At 33.8% G+C, this 15,996-nt stretch overlaps 1 protein-coding gene across 1 annotated transcript; it reads left to right on the top strand.

The window, feature by feature from the left end:
• The first annotated feature begins 4,743 nt into the window (after positions 1 to 4,743).
• On the top strand, positions 4,744 to 13,997 carry LOC128863291 (cyclin-Y). The gene is made up of 3 exons (XM_054102398.1): positions 4,744 to 5,239; positions 10,662 to 11,984; positions 12,057 to 13,997. Exons 2-3 carry the CDS (start codon positions 11,246 to 11,248, stop codon positions 12,437 to 12,439), a joined length of 1,122 nt encoding a protein of 373 aa, XP_053958373.1. The 5' UTR covers positions 4,744 to 5,239; positions 10,662 to 11,245; the 3' UTR covers positions 12,440 to 13,997.
• The last annotated feature ends 1,999 nt before the right edge of the window (positions 13,998 to 15,996 follow it).

The following is a 15,996-nucleotide window of genomic DNA, read 5'->3' as shown; positions in this document are numbered from 1 at the left end:
AGCACCCGTAACCCATCTCTAACTTATACACAAAATTGTAAACAAGGCGAATTTATTACAGATGATGGCATCCACATATAAGTAAAAGCATACAAGTTTGTTTTTGCCTTTCGAATTCCATCACGTCAAAATCAAAATGCTCTCCTCCACACTTGCCATTCCGGTTCCCCTCCAGGACGGCCAAAGAAGGGTCCTTTACCCCGCTTAACGTTTTTCATGAATCATGACCAATACATTTTAATGTTTTTGTTTTGTAACATTTCACTTTAGATATTATTTGAAACTTCAACTATATAAGTACATTCTCAAAGTACACAAATGGCAAAGCCTGCGTTAATTTTCGAATCGCATGAATGCGTAAAATGTTAGATTTAACAGCTGTTGTTCACAGCAATGTTCTCTGCAAAGGAACAGCTTTTAAGTATCAAAGATTCAATTTACACGAATCGCAATCTAGTATTCTGCCATTCTTGTTAACCCCACTTGTTGTTTGTGTTTACACAAGTTCTCTTTTTGATCACTCAAGTCACTCAAAGTTACTCTCAAAATTTCATTACTATCTGCATATTTAATATTTATTCTACTATTTCTGCTTCATCAGGAATGAATTTTTTTTTTTTTTTTTTTTATAACAACAACAGCATTTGGATGACATCAAACAACAACATGCAAATTTCAAAATCATTATTAAACCCCCAGGCAGATTTGTAATGTTTCAAAACGTTGTACAGTGTTATTGAAAATTCAGTGCCTCTAATACACTGTGAAACTGTGTTTAATTTTGTTTATCAAACAACTAATAATCACCTTTCTTGTAAATTGTACAAAGCAGTATTGTGAAAAGTGTGTAATTAAAATATATTTGTAATTACAACAATTTAAAAGCCAACCTACCAAATAAGTATGCAATTGTGAAAATTTACAACACTAAACTTTCCTACTTTGCAGCACTGAAAAAAAAACAAAAATAATAAATAAAAAAAAATAATAATAAATTTTGCTCAGTGCTTTTGAACAGTGCGAATACTTTACGCCATCACAGTTGAAAAGCTTGAATGGTTGAAAATTTGATATGCATGTAAATTGTTGCAAAGTTTTTGTTGAAAAATCAAATTTAAATAATTATACAATATGTATTACAAAAACAAACAAAAAACAAAAATCATAGAATTTAAAGCGGTAGGCGAATGCAAGTTTAGTCTTTAGAAATTGTAGAAAGTCTAGAATATTTAGTGGAAAGATGAACCTGTTGAAAGCAGGTCGTTTTGAAGCAAGTAATGCATATTTGAGGTTAGAAATTGAGATGTGGATGGTGTAGGATTTGCAGCGAACGATGGAAGCGAGCGAGATAGCGTACTTGGAAAGAAAGCAATCATTCAAAGTAAATAATTAGTTTTACAATTTAGCTGCTTGAAATTAAATTAATCGAAACAATGCACACAAAATATTATGAGAAATGCTTCTTAAACTCAATAAATATAATGAAAAAACAAAACCTTAATGGGAAATCATATGATAACAACGGAAATGAGGAAACCAAAAAAGAAAAGAAAATAAAACCACAAAAACAACTTAAAAATATGCATATGTATGTACTTTTGCCATCTAGGCTAGCAACAAACTGTAAATATTTTTTTTTAGTACTATTTTTTTCGTGTGCCAGTTAAATTTATCAGCAGCACATAAAAACAAGTTTGCTATTAAATTTTTAGATTTAAAATTTGTTTTTTTCCATAAACTTAAGTAATTTCTTTAAAGTTTTGTTATAGAATTATATTGTATTTAATATTAAAACCGTTAAATATAATACAGGTGGCCTAAAGAGTCAAGCATTGCAATTTTATTATACTAAATACTTAATAATGTTAATGACATTAACTTGATAAATAATTTTGTGAATAAAATACAAAGATATGCAATTTATTACATTGTTTAAACAATAATAAAACAACAACAAAAATAATGCTATACATATGAGGAATATTAATAAATAAAAGTACTGTATAAATCCTTTAAAACCAAACTCTTTTATTTGCTAATAAAAAAGATGGAACTGACACTTTTGGCACAAGAAATCTTTGATACTGGCTTGCAAGTGACGACGCGAAAAACGTAAAAAAATCGTGGAATTACAGTCCGGCGGAGTGGGGGCTACATAAAAACGGTGCTCCTGTGTTGGCATGATTCCAACCCTTGTAGTGATCTAAAACAAACAAATTAAAAAAATTCTTCAGTAGTTAGTTATGCCAAATCAATGAAAAAAAATTAACAAAATGGCGGAAATGGAAACAAAAAATTGTTTACCCTCTTTTTTACCTTTTCAATTTTTTTAAAAATACTTCAAACTTAAATTTTTCAAAATCCGAAGCAGGCGCGATAGAAAGATGTATAGTATAATAAAAAATTCTTATCAAACTTCAAAGCGATCGGTCAAGTAGAACTTGAGATATCATGACGACCATCTCAAAAAAAGTAGTTTTGAGAATAACTTAGATCATAATATTTACTACTCACTTTGGATTAATCGGCGATATATTTCCAGGTACATATATATTATACAAGTATAAAGTATATATGTATGTATAGAATAAATAAAGGTTGTGTGGGATACAAAAGATTTTCTGGAAAGAACGAGTCCTCAAGTCGTCCGGTAACATCTGCCGTTCATTGTGCGGTTCACTCCACTCGGCCGGCTTAGACGCCATGTCACAAAATCCACTGTATCTCCGAAAATAATTCGAGTTTTGAAAAATCCGTTGAAGAGCATATTTTTTAAGGTCTAAACTTTGAAAATATGCAACAAAAAAATCGATTTTTTCAAATTTCTAGACCAGAATACCCCCTTAAGATTTAGCTTTAACACGTTATTGAGTGCCATTTTGATTTGACGAAAATCTGCAACGAAGCTCAATTAAGTTTTTTGTTAGAAATCGGCGTGAAATATTGATAAATATTGATTTCTAACCGACTACCGTCCTGCTTTCTTGTTTATGTTTATTTTGTATTTTATACCTGTTTTTATGTGTCGCAAGTCTTTTTGCGACGTGGTTTTGTATGATGGAGCTGGATAGCAACGAAAACTGCAAATAAAAGCCTATACTAAAAATATAAAAAATTTCAGGCAGTTGCGCAAGAAAGTTCGATGTAAAGTGTAATGTACGCTCCAGGAAGAATTAGGTGTAATACAAAAACGTGTGATATGGGGCGCAATGTGTTAAGAGATTCAAAAATTAATAGAACATAAAATATATGAAATGAGGCCAAACGGCAGCTTTACTTAAGGGGTTATACGCAGTTATGACTTTCAAAAAAATCGATTTTTTTTATTGCATTTTTGTAATGTACATATATTCAAAAGTATACGCACGAAATTTGAAGTAGATCTAAGCAATACTTTCGGAGTTATACCTAAATATGTAGAGATGCCTCGGCACGTTTTAAGGTAGGTATTGAAACTTTAAACGTGCTTTTTTCAAAACGGCATTTTTCAAGTCGGTGTACACCATATCTCGAAAACGGCTTGTTTGATCGGTTAACCGTTTTAACTCAATCTTTAAAGATACATTTTCTAGTAATTAATCGTTCCTTTTGTAAATCTGATACTTATTTTCCATTTTATAATCAATTTACGGCCAAATTTTAACGTAAAAATCGAAATCATTTCTTTTAAAAGCTGCCATTTTGTGAAAATTCACTATTTTAATTGGCCGAACGATTAATTACTAGATGTGGCAACACAGATTGAACGGACGACCCGATGGCAACCCTGACAATAACAGGGCAATATAAAAACGCCATTGAACGAAGAGTTTCATCTAATCGCCGGCGAAGACAGACGTGTTATACCAACCCGCATTTACAGACATTAATCCTTAAATTTTAATTAAATTCTAAGTCTTAACCTAAGTACTGTTGTAATTAAAATAAACCAAAAATAAAAATACTTTTTACTAAAATCGAAAACAAATCAATTGCCGCTATACCCACACTAGATAATCTAATATATTAACAAAATTTGTTTGATTTCAGATAATCCAATCCTGAGTTACGATGTACACCGTAAATCGTCTTTTTTTAAAGGAGGTTCCAGAAATCGCCTGCAGCGCGCTCTATAATTAACATTTTCATAAATAAAAAATTTTGTTACGTTCTGGAAGGATGCTTTTATAACCGCCAAAAATTTTCAAATTAAAATATTCTGAAGTTTCTTCAGGATAAATCCTTGACAACCCGTCTTTTATTTGCTTCATAACTGCGTATAACCCCTTAAGGCACTTGAAGTACGGCGGAGTTTCCAATAGCTCCATTTTCTATTTGCAGCGCTTAAGGCGCATTCCAACACTAGACCAACAACAATGTTTCGTACGTTTGATTGTCAAAGCAAAGTATTGGCAAAGTAGAAAAAAAATGAATTCGCCTTGTTTCATTCTGGGCTGACAGCCACATAGACACGGCGAAAAAAACACAAAATTAGCTGATTTAGTGATACAACCTTTAATAGATTCGCTTTGATCTAAACTCTAGCATTAGTTACAGTTAAAAAACAAAATACCGAACACTAACATCCCCTTACTCAATACATTTCTATCAATAAGCATTATGTGAATATGGCAACTACCATTACTCGTTACTTTAACAGCTGTTGTGTACAGGGTTGCAACTAGCGCATCTAATACAATTTTGCTAACTAACAAATTGCTTTAGTAATACTTTCCACAAATTTCCCTTATTTTACCTATTTCTGGAAAAAATAAACTATTGTGAGATTTAAATTATTCAGAAAAGCATGTTATATAATAAAAAACTCACCACAATTTGTAATTGTATAAAAATTCTTTCTGCAAATTTACGAACAGTATATTGCAACCATGGAGTTGCGCACGCACACACATACTTTTAAGCCGATAAACGAAGTACCGAAAAAATCACAAAAACCGCAAAAGTTGGGCGAAAAATAAAGATTTCTACCTTCTCTTGTCGGTAAATTCATTTTTGTGCGGTTCTACATGTGAAGTGCAATATAAAGCTATAGTGGGAATAATTAAACGGTGGAAAATGTAAAAGTACCAGAAAGAAAGTGTATTTTAGAAGACAAGCTGCACCTCGAGATCCAGCAACAACAAATACTTCGGAAGCAGCAGAGCCACACCAAACGCCTTCACAAGGTGTCAGACGGGCTAAAGTGGCATAGGCAGCGAAATAATTCAACAACTCCAACTTCTGAATGAAAATTTAACCGGTAATAACGATATCTGCTCTTATTCAAACGAAGTCTGCCTGCATGCGTGGACGAAATATTAAATATTAAATGTAATGTACGTGTGTAAAAGCGAATTCCATCTTAATTAGCAGGGAAACCCAAATTCTGCACTAAATTCCTGAGTAGTACACCGGCTTTCCATTTATATATGACATAGATGTGTGCATGTGTACGTATAGTTGACAAAAGTAACTAAATACCTGCCTAAAATTGTCACTTGATTCAAAGATTCAATTGATGAATGTACATATATGTATATGTACATATATACCCACTACATGATTTATACCTAAAATATCATTATGTTTGGTAGATTATGCTGTGGCATTTCCCTTACTGATTTTTACCTGACGAAGAAGCAAGACATTCGAGGAAAACAAAATTTTATTTAATTTGGCTTTACTTTGGAAGTGCATATAGAAAATATATATCTACGAATGCTGTCTGACTATCTTAACCATTCGTATTCAGCAATCACACTACATATGTGCGTTGAAAGTTGTAGACGTTGACAAAGCTATTGCAAACGCTCCTCCAACAACAATCGCCATATAGGCAACTCGGCTGATAAAATACCGCAAATTATTCATATTCTTATCTGGTCTAGTTTCCGAAAAAGAGACTGACGCCTTCAACTCTGACAAGGATTATAAAATCAATCGTTAGTATTTAACTAGCTAATCTTAGTATCAAGAAGTGATAGTTTTAGAGCGATCTCGCCGGTTGAATCAACTTGACTTGTTTCAAAGCATTTGTGGTCTAATCTTAATTAGTTATTCTAATTTAGGCTAAATTAGGTATCAATAATATGCAGTTCCATTTCCAGTGTTAGTCTTAATTACACCAATCCGTATGTTGAATTGAGCTTATCAATTCTTACATAGCTAAAACAGACCCTGCACCGTCCTTCCCAGATATGTATATAAATACATATATCTTTTCAAAGGTTGTCACTTCAGCAGTAAAGGCGCTCAATTTAGAGGTATCGGACTTTAAATTGAAATAAAACATCAAAATTAAAATTATTTGGGCAATCTTTATTATTTTTGTTTAAAACCATTCATGACATTTATTATTTAAAGATAATCCGTAAACACCAGTTTTGAATGACTCGCTGCAGGGTTTCGGTCGGTACCGCGTGAATAAATTTAGTAATGCGGCATCCAATGCCTCAATCGCAGGTCGATTATCCACAAAGCATTTAGATTTTACATATCCCCACAAATAACAGTCCAAAGGTGTGCTATCCACGATCTTGGTGGCCAATCCGCTGGTCTGAGACGAGAGATAATTTTCTCACCGAAACGACAACGCAGTTAATCCATGCTGTATGGCAAGTAGCGCCGTCTTGTTGGAACCCAATGGTGTGGAGATCATCGGATTCAATTTCCGGTATCAAAAAGTCGTTTATAATGGCGCGATAGCGTTCGCCATTTACGCTAGCCTCGTCTGTGAAGAAATATGGGCCGATAATTCCTTCATCCCATAAGTCGCACCAATGGATGGATGTTATGGCTGTTCTTGAATGGCTTCGGGTTGCTGTTTAGCCCAAGTACGGCAATTTTACTTATTGACGTAACCATAAACCAAAATTGAGCCTCATTGCTGTACAGCATAAGTCGACATGCGCACACGATTAATACTTTTCGCAGAGCATCGGTTTTCCTAATACATTTGTGCGATATGTAAACGTTGTTGAGGCGTAAGTCTTTCCATGATGAATACTGAAAAAAATGTATTTAGTTTGACAGTAATTAGGCGTAAGTGTCAAAAAGCCTCTATTGGAATAAGTATCTCCAATCTGAACACCCGTTATTACAGCAAAACTAACAGTGCAAATAAGAATCCATGCACTCTCCACTCATATGTTACTGCAAGCCTTTTGAAAAAAAAACATCCTTTAATTAGACTTAGGATGGACGAGTTAGTGAAGTTATAGCCAACAACCACTTCAACTTTAATTAATCATTTGCAAAAACTGTTGGCCATTTTTTTTCTTTGCTTACAAAACTGATCTTCGAAGATGTTATCTTTAGCTACATTTGGTCGGAATTTACTTAAATTTATTTACTATACCTCTTTGCGGGATTTCGCTATACTTAAAGCATCTACCACTGTCCGATAAAATTACTTATGCATGCACACTTTTAATTCCCATATTTTAACTGTCACAAGAGCTTACCATTTCAACTCAGTCATAGCCTTGAGTGGAGTTCATTTCAAACATTAGGACTGTTCATTTAAAAATATCCAATAACTTGCTAGTAACTTAATTTTCGAGAATTCGCTCTCAAAGAGAAAAATATCAAAAAAGTACTTGAACGCAAAACCAGTAACAAGTTGCAAGTTTTACGAACAGCTGATTAAATTGTTGGCGGAAAAAATCACAAAAATTATAAATTTTTTCAATTGAGCTAAATTTAAGTTTACATTTTTATAAAGCAAATAAAATGCAAAATAACGAGCTTAGCAACACATGCTTTTATTTTCAACACAATAATTTGTTGCATATCACAAATTTTTTTATTATGGCAATCACAGCTTTCTTCATATTCTCCGCGCTCCCATCTATGCATGTATATAGTTTACATATATTGCCAACTTAATTAATAACAATAGAGTACAAGCATAAAACACGAAAGATACCTTCAATACTTTCGATTTGTATTTCGGAAACTCTAGAAACGTACTTAATTCATGTTTATTTTTACTTTGCGATCAGCTGTTTTCTCACTTACAAATCCTTACATGTAAAAATTTATAGAGTAAAAACTTGCAACTTCCCCTCTAAAAGAAATATCACTTTGCTCTCTCACTTTCCAACTTTGCAATTTTTTTTGGATACATGAATACCAAAATATAATAATTTGTAACAATTCAATTTTTATATAATTTTCGCGATGCCTTTAAGATATATTTTTCGCTTTGAAATAAAAAATAATAAAGCGGTTTATATTATTTCGGTGCATTCAATTTAATTACAATTCTATGAACTTCTGTTTTAAGTATGTAAGCTTTTGTTGTTTTTGAAGTAATGTGGGCTTCTCAATATTGCGTGGACATGTTTGTGCGTGTACGAACAACTTCCCACGCAACTTCAAACTTTATATAATATTTCGTAAATGCATACGAATGGTTTGTATGTATGAACGTTTAAAAATAACATTTTTCTTTTTGCCGATGCATAATTCATTATCGTTGGCTTAATGCTTTGAATAAATCGAATTTATATTACATTTGTCGCCACAAAACTCTCATTACCTTATAAATGGGAAAACATTGGCCAAAGAGCTTACGCCCAAACCCAAGTGCCTACAAAACGTAAATTGAAAAGAATCAGTACATTAAGTGCAAATACCGTTCAATTGTTGCTGTATGCATATTTACATACGTACATACTGTGAGCGTCAAAATAAAGTGTACAAAGCATTTTGTTATAATATGGATTTTATTTCAGTCTTTTATTACAAAACAATATATTTTAATTTCATGTTTTTTAAATTAGTATTTGATTCTCTACTAATTACTAGAAAACAACAAAAAAATAAATGACTACAACAAAAGTTGTAAGACAAAAATAAAATTTAGTGCATATTTTACGCGTCAAAATAAAGTGTGCAGCGTACATAAGTAGCATTTTAGCGATGTTGTACGGTAAAAAATACCGTTATATTTGGTTGTTTACTTCCTTTTTCGATGCATTGAAACTTTTTTCATATTGTATTTTAATTGGTTGCAATCGGCAGAGTGAAAAGTTTTTGTCTACAGTAAATTAAATTCTATTATTAATTTTTTTTAATAATGGGTAAACAAACTTCGACTGATGTTAGAGAACTGGTACTAAAGCTTCGCAATGAAGGTAAAACCTTTGGTGAAATTGGCTCTATTGTCAACAGGAGCTATAAAAAACAGAAGCTGTGAAAAAAATAGTTGACAAATACAAAGAGTTCGGCAAAGTAGAAAATCGACCAGGTGCAGGCCGTCCAAAAATTTTAAATGAGATTGAAGTAAGGTAAAAAAAATACGAAAATCGGGATGTTTCTTTCTGGAATAATGTCCTGTTTAGCGATGAAAGTAAGTTCGAGGTCTTTGAGCAGAAAAAACCGGTTAAAGTCTGGAGAACCAAAAATAAAGAGTATGCCGACCAAAATTTGATAACCACAGTTAAGTACGGTGGGGGTTCGGTAATGGTGGGGGGATGTATGGCGGCAAGCGGAGTTGGCAATTTGGTTTTTATTGAAAGTACCATGAACAAAACATATTATCTGAATATTTTACAAAATAATTTACTAACCAGTGTACAGAAATAACACTTGCAGGGATCTTGGATCTTTCAAAAAGATAATGATCCCAAGCACACAGCAAAAATAGTAAAAGAATGGCTGCTTTATCGTACTCCTAAGACATGAATCTTCCTCCACAGTCACCGGACTTAAACCCTATTGAACATTTGTGGGAGCATTTAGACCACCAAATCCGGAAAAGGACAATCACCAATATGGTTATGCTGAAACTCGCTATAAAGGAAGAGTGGGATAAAATTTCATCTGACGTGACAAAAAAACTAGTTGAGTCGATGCCCCGAAGACTGTCTTCCGTTATCAAAGAAAAAGGGAAATCAACAAAATACTAAATCGATATCATTTTTGTAAAATATATCTCTGTACACTTTATTTTGACACGTAAAATATGCACTAAATTTTGTTTTTGTCTTACAACTTTTGTTGTTGTAATTTATTTTTTTTGTTGTTTTCTAGTAATTAGTAGAGAACTAAATACTAATTTAAAAAACATGAAATTAAAATATATTGTTTTGTTATAAAAGACTGAAATAAAATCCATTTTATAACAAAATGCTCTGTACACTTTATTTTGACGCTCACAGTATGTACGTAGGCACATATTTATCTGCATTCGTTGTAGGTATTTTGTAATTATACGCATGAGAATGAACTGAAACACATTAATGGTAAATATTTATTTTTCAACGTAATCTTTTGACTTTTCTAACAAAATTATTGTACTTCGCGCTGTTTAATTAGCAATGAAAATCTTAAAAATGTTTGCTTTCATTTTTTTTTTTTGTTTTCTGTTCGGTTTTTATGAAATAACGTCATGTCATACCGGGCTTATCTTGTTTGCCGTGGCACAAAGTATGCAGGTATGAATGCAGGTACATAACTGCCAAAAAACGCAAATGTTGATTAGAGCTTGCCTAGTTGGCGGTGATGAGTTGGAGCCATTGAGGCTGTTAGCTATTATCAAATCACAGCAGCACAGAATGAAGCAAATTTACTATCATAATGAAAGTTGTGCAGAAAAAATTATGAGCATATTTTGAAAATAGCGTAAAATATAATAACTCTTTTTTATTAATTAACTAACGCATCCATACTTTCAGTTTCAGAATCGGCAATTGCGGAAAAGGACTCCACGAATTATTTGTAAATATGTTCCACTGTGAACTGGATAAAAGTGCCAAATATTTAAAAATTAAATGCGTTGCTGTGTAGAAATCCCTACAAATATTTCAAAGTTTATTCTGGGCAGCCAAACTGTGGGAAAACTCGACTCATAAATGAGCGCGCATAGATGAATTGACTTGATTTTAATCAGCAACTGAGCTACCGACATACACAGATGTATGTGAAATATTTTTTTTTACGAAATTCCAAATTTTAAAAATATAATAAATTTAATTAAAAATCACGGAACCACTCCCAACTAGTCAAACAAAAAAAAAAAGAGAAAAAAAAAATTATAAGACAGCAGCAATTTAGGATTAAAAAGCAAAAGCCCATTAATAAAGCCAAGTGAACAAAACAGTTGCATTTACGTCAAGCTCCATCGTTTACGCAAATTTTAACTCGATTCGCCTTTCCTCGCATTAGAAAGATCTCTACCAATCTTCGATATCATCCACTATTCATCCTGCTTCATTCGTTTCCATAGTTCCCAATTGCTGGCATATAGAATCGTGCGAAAATGGGCAACAAAAACTCCTGCTGTGCTTATTCGAGCCCCCAATCCGAACACAAATCTAAAGATATACCACCCGTCTACGAGGAGCGTCACCATGTGCATAGCAGCCACCATATCTCATCATCGCAACACCAGTTAGATGGTCATATTTCTGCTTCCACGGCGGCTATACATCACAGTGCTGGTACACTGGACAATCCGCACAATTTGCAGCATATTTCGGAACGCGAAGCGCTCGAAGGTGAGGATGATCCCTCCGTCGATCCGACCGCTGCCACCATGTTTCTTGAGCGTTCGAAAGTGGAAAACGGTGGCATTTCACGCAAGCGTTCACAACATCAAATCGCCCAACAGGCGGCGAATTCAACTGGCGGTGGGCTGAAGAAGAGTTCATCGTGCTCCACCATCTATTTGGATGACAGTACTGTATCGCAACCAAATCTCAAAAATACAGTGAAGTGTGTGTCACTCGCTATTTACTATCACATTAAGAATCGACAATCAGATCGTCGGCTGGACATTTTCGATGAAAAGTTGCATCCACTAACGCACGATTCCGTGCCCGATGACTATGATTCGCATAATCCAGAGCACAGACAGATCTACAAATTCGTACGCACTCTATTCAATGCGGCTCAACTGACTGCTGAATGTGCCATTATAACGCTAGTCTATCTCGAGCGTTTGCTTACTTACGCAGAATTGGATTTGGCACCTTGCAACTGGAAACGTATGGTACTGGGTAAGTTTGGCAAATAATGTGAATGTCAGCTATGTAAATCGAATATCCCTAATTGATTTGTTTCCAAATTAGGTGCCATACTGCTCGCCTCCAAGGTATGGGACGATCAAGCCGTCTGGAATGTGGATTATTGTCAAATATTAAAAGACATCACTGTGGAGGATATGAACGAACTAGAACGTCAATTCCTTGAATTGCTACAATTCAATATCAATGTACCCTCATCCGTCTACGCCAAATATTACTTTGACTTACGCACGCTCGCCGAGGCGAACGATTTGTCCTTCCCAACGGAACCACTCTCCAAGGAGCGCGCCCAGAAGTTGGAGGCAATGTCGCGTGTAATGCAGGACAAAGTGACTGCCGAAGCTTTGAAGAATGGCATGAAGAAGTGGTCCTCAATGGACAACATTAGCCAAGGCGGTCCGCGACGTTCTGTGGCTATACTTTCGTGATTTTCATTAGTTTATTAGAGCACATGCGTGAAAAATTAGAAATTTTGATTATCGAATAATTAATTATACGCACACCTTAATGAACATTCACATTTCTACATACGCATGGGAAACGCCAATACATTATTTTTCGTAAAAAAAAATATATATACGAGCACGTTTGTAAAAAGATACGCGCCCCGTGTAAGCGAAGCAGTGCTTTAGTAGTATAGAGACTACCCGCTCGCTTACGGTAGAATGAGTGCAATTTTACAACATCTCTCACGCATCATTCATACATGGAAAATGTAATTTATGTATGTCATACTTCCCATTAGAATGCAATCAGCGGCAAAATGCGCGCAACATTTCCGTTTATCTAGTGATTGTTTTATGCTTCGCTGTTCGTCTAACAACTTTATTTAAAATAATATAATATCCAATCAATCACATACAAAACTTTTGACTGAAAATATCAAAAAATTAAGCCAATGATTTTGGCTTGACGGTGATGAGTCTTATCTGATCTGTTGCTGCAAATTTTTGTAGCTGGTTGCATTTAGCTAAAAATTAAAGGAATTATCCTTTTTAATGAGATTGATTTTCAAAACCTAGTTTAAGAGTCGTAAGAAGGCCTATGAAATTGAACGCCTATGATATTCGAAACCTTAGAAAGTAAGTGGTTTTGTGAACAGGGTGCGCGTACGAAATGTTGATGTGGCTATAAATAAAAAGCTTTATTTTAGCTGAAAATATCAAATATGGCTTGGATTACCGTCACGCAATCCGTTGATTTACGAGTGCACGTTGACACATCTCCAATAGTAGCCATAGCCCTATAGTAGCCATTTTCAAGAAATTATATATTTGTGAAGCTCGAATTGTGCAAACTTAAGCGCTAAAGACCATTTTAAGTAGCTTTTAAATAGATGTTTACCCGTCATGTAAAAAGAGAGAAGACATATGCGAACAAAGAGGTGCAAAAATTAGTAGAATATTTGGATTTTAAAAAGAAAATATCAGTGGCCAAAAAACCGTTAATAAACATGAAATAGGATATGGTATGAATGAACTGTATGCTTTAAAAAGCTTAATAAGACTCCAAAGTATGCAAATATTTTTAATACTAAGTAAAATTTACGAAAACAATTTTCAACGCAATGGATTAATTTTTTTTTTATTTTAATCTAGAATACTTTTCTGTGCTATTGAAAATAAGCTGTAGTGGGTTAGGCGTGTAAAATGGACTAAGGAATTGCGTTAAGCTCTTTTTCTATTATTACTTTTTTTATATCAAAGCCAAAACTTGAATTTCTTTGACTTAGACTAATTTAAGTCATCACCTTTCGCTGCTATACTACTTAAAATAAAAAAGAAGTGTATATTTTTTGTATAAAAATAATTTTGTGATCATAATATTTTTTACAGCAGTTTTCACATAAAATAGTCTTTTGAAAATTGAGTTTTCGACATCGTACATATTTGAATATTTCTAGTAACTAAAAACGAATTATTTGCTTTAGGTGAGCATAAATATATTAGGCTTAGTTTAATACTAAAATTGAAAAGTAACGAACAACGTCAAAATAAAAATACTTGAAACTTTTTAGATCTAAGACTATTGCAAAATATTTACTAAGTAAGGTCTACTTCTATATTTATAATAACGACCGAACGCAAGCGCAGAAATTAGCGAAAACTTAAACAATGAGAAATGAATAAAGCGATAAAAATAACCAAAAAACGTGTAATTTTTAGTAGAGCGTGTCGTTAGAGATGTGCGACATTTGTAAAATTATTCTTAATAAAAATCGAAAAGCAGCAAAGCGAATTACACAAGCAAAATAAATATTTTTTAATTTGTAATTTATTTGAAACGTAACCTTGTTTGAATAAAAAATAAACAAAACTCACAGATGATTCCGATAACCGTTGGCGAGTTCTTCTTTGTTTCTACATACTACGCGAGGGTCGGTTGAAAAGTCCGTGCAGAGTCAGAGAGATGCCTAGTAACATTTCTTGGAAGAACACTCACCATGATGCAGTTAAAAGTTTGCTCAGTTGTGACATTAAATTTTTGGCACTCCCTTACAAAAGATTGCATTTAAAAAGATGCAGAAAGTCCTTTTTGTTAAAATTTTTTTAAATTTCAGACGATCCAGTTCAGAGATATAGTGGTCACCACGCGAAACGCCTTTTTTGAGAAGAGCTCCCGGAGACCAGCTGTAGCTCCTTTCCAAATAAATATTTTTACTAATTCTAAGTCTTAAAATACAGTTAATAAATTACAGTCAATAAATTTAAAAGTTTTCTCAGGACTAATTCTGGAAAATTCGCTTCTTTTCGGCCTTCTAACTGTATATAACCCCTTAAATGGACAAACGGCTATCAATTAATGTTTGAAGGTAAATTACATATTTTATGGGCAAGGTAAATATAAATATACATATTTCATATACATATGTCCATATTTATGTGTATAAATAAATATATTTACAAATATAAGTTATTAGCAGAAATTTCCAATACAAAAATTTCTTTTACTTAATCCAAGATTATATCTTGTGAACTAATTTTTAAATTGAAAACCAATTGCGAAGTTGCGAAGTTATTACAATATTTATTTAAAATAGGGTGATAATGAATTACACTGTGTGGCAAAAAAAAAATTAAATATACAGGGTGGCTGATGAAAGCCGCTACCAAAAAAAAATTGAATAACTTTTTTTCTTTTTAAGTTATCTGTTCCATTTTTGTTTTAATTTGCAGATTGATCTTTAAAATTTATTAAAATGGATAACTGGGACACGCAAACAAGAATTTGGATAGTCCGCCGCTATCACGCACTGGAGTCCGTAGTTTTGGTACAGAGAGAGTACAGGCGGATGTTTGGCGGCGATCCCCCGAGCAAATGGACCATAATGAGACTGGTGAATAATTTTGCTGGGCAAGGAACAGTCGCAAGAAGGCCTTATCATCGAAACCCACCAGTTCGGACGGAGGAAACGATCGCTGCTGTAGCTGCAGCTATACAAAGCAATCCAAGGGTTTCAACAAGAAGCTTATCTGCTCAACTTGGTGTCAGCCGACAGTCTTTGCAAACAATAATGCACAAAGATTTAGACTTATTTCCCTACAAAATTCAAATGGTTAACAAACTGAATGCAGCAGACTTGCCGATTCGCTTGGAATTTTGCCAGAAGATCCTGCAAATGGTGGAAGAAGACCAAAACATGTTAAACTGCCTTTTCATGTCTGATGAGGCCCATTTCGATTTAAACGGCAATGTGAACAAACAAAATTGTCGAATATGGAGTACTTCTAACCCACAGATACTCCACGAGACGGAATTGCATCCTCTTCGCGTGACAGTGTGGTGTGCGGTTTCTTCACGCTGTACTGTCGGGCCTTATTTTTTTGAAGAAAATGGTCACACCGTTACGGTTACTGGAGACCGTTATTTGAAAATGCTGAAAGAATTTTTCTATCCAGAACTACGCCGAAAGAGAATTCCTTTCAACTCTGTGTGGTTTCAACAAGATGGGGCAACGTCTCACATAGCCCAGACTGTTATGACA

Source organism: Anastrepha ludens, chromosome 5, assembly GCF_028408465.1.
Source record: "Anastrepha ludens isolate Willacy chromosome 5, idAnaLude1.1, whole genome shotgun sequence".
NCBI classification, from domain to species: domain Eukaryota; kingdom Metazoa; phylum Arthropoda; class Insecta; order Diptera; family Tephritidae; genus Anastrepha; species Anastrepha ludens.
This window is presented reverse-complemented; position numbering and strand designations above follow the sequence as displayed.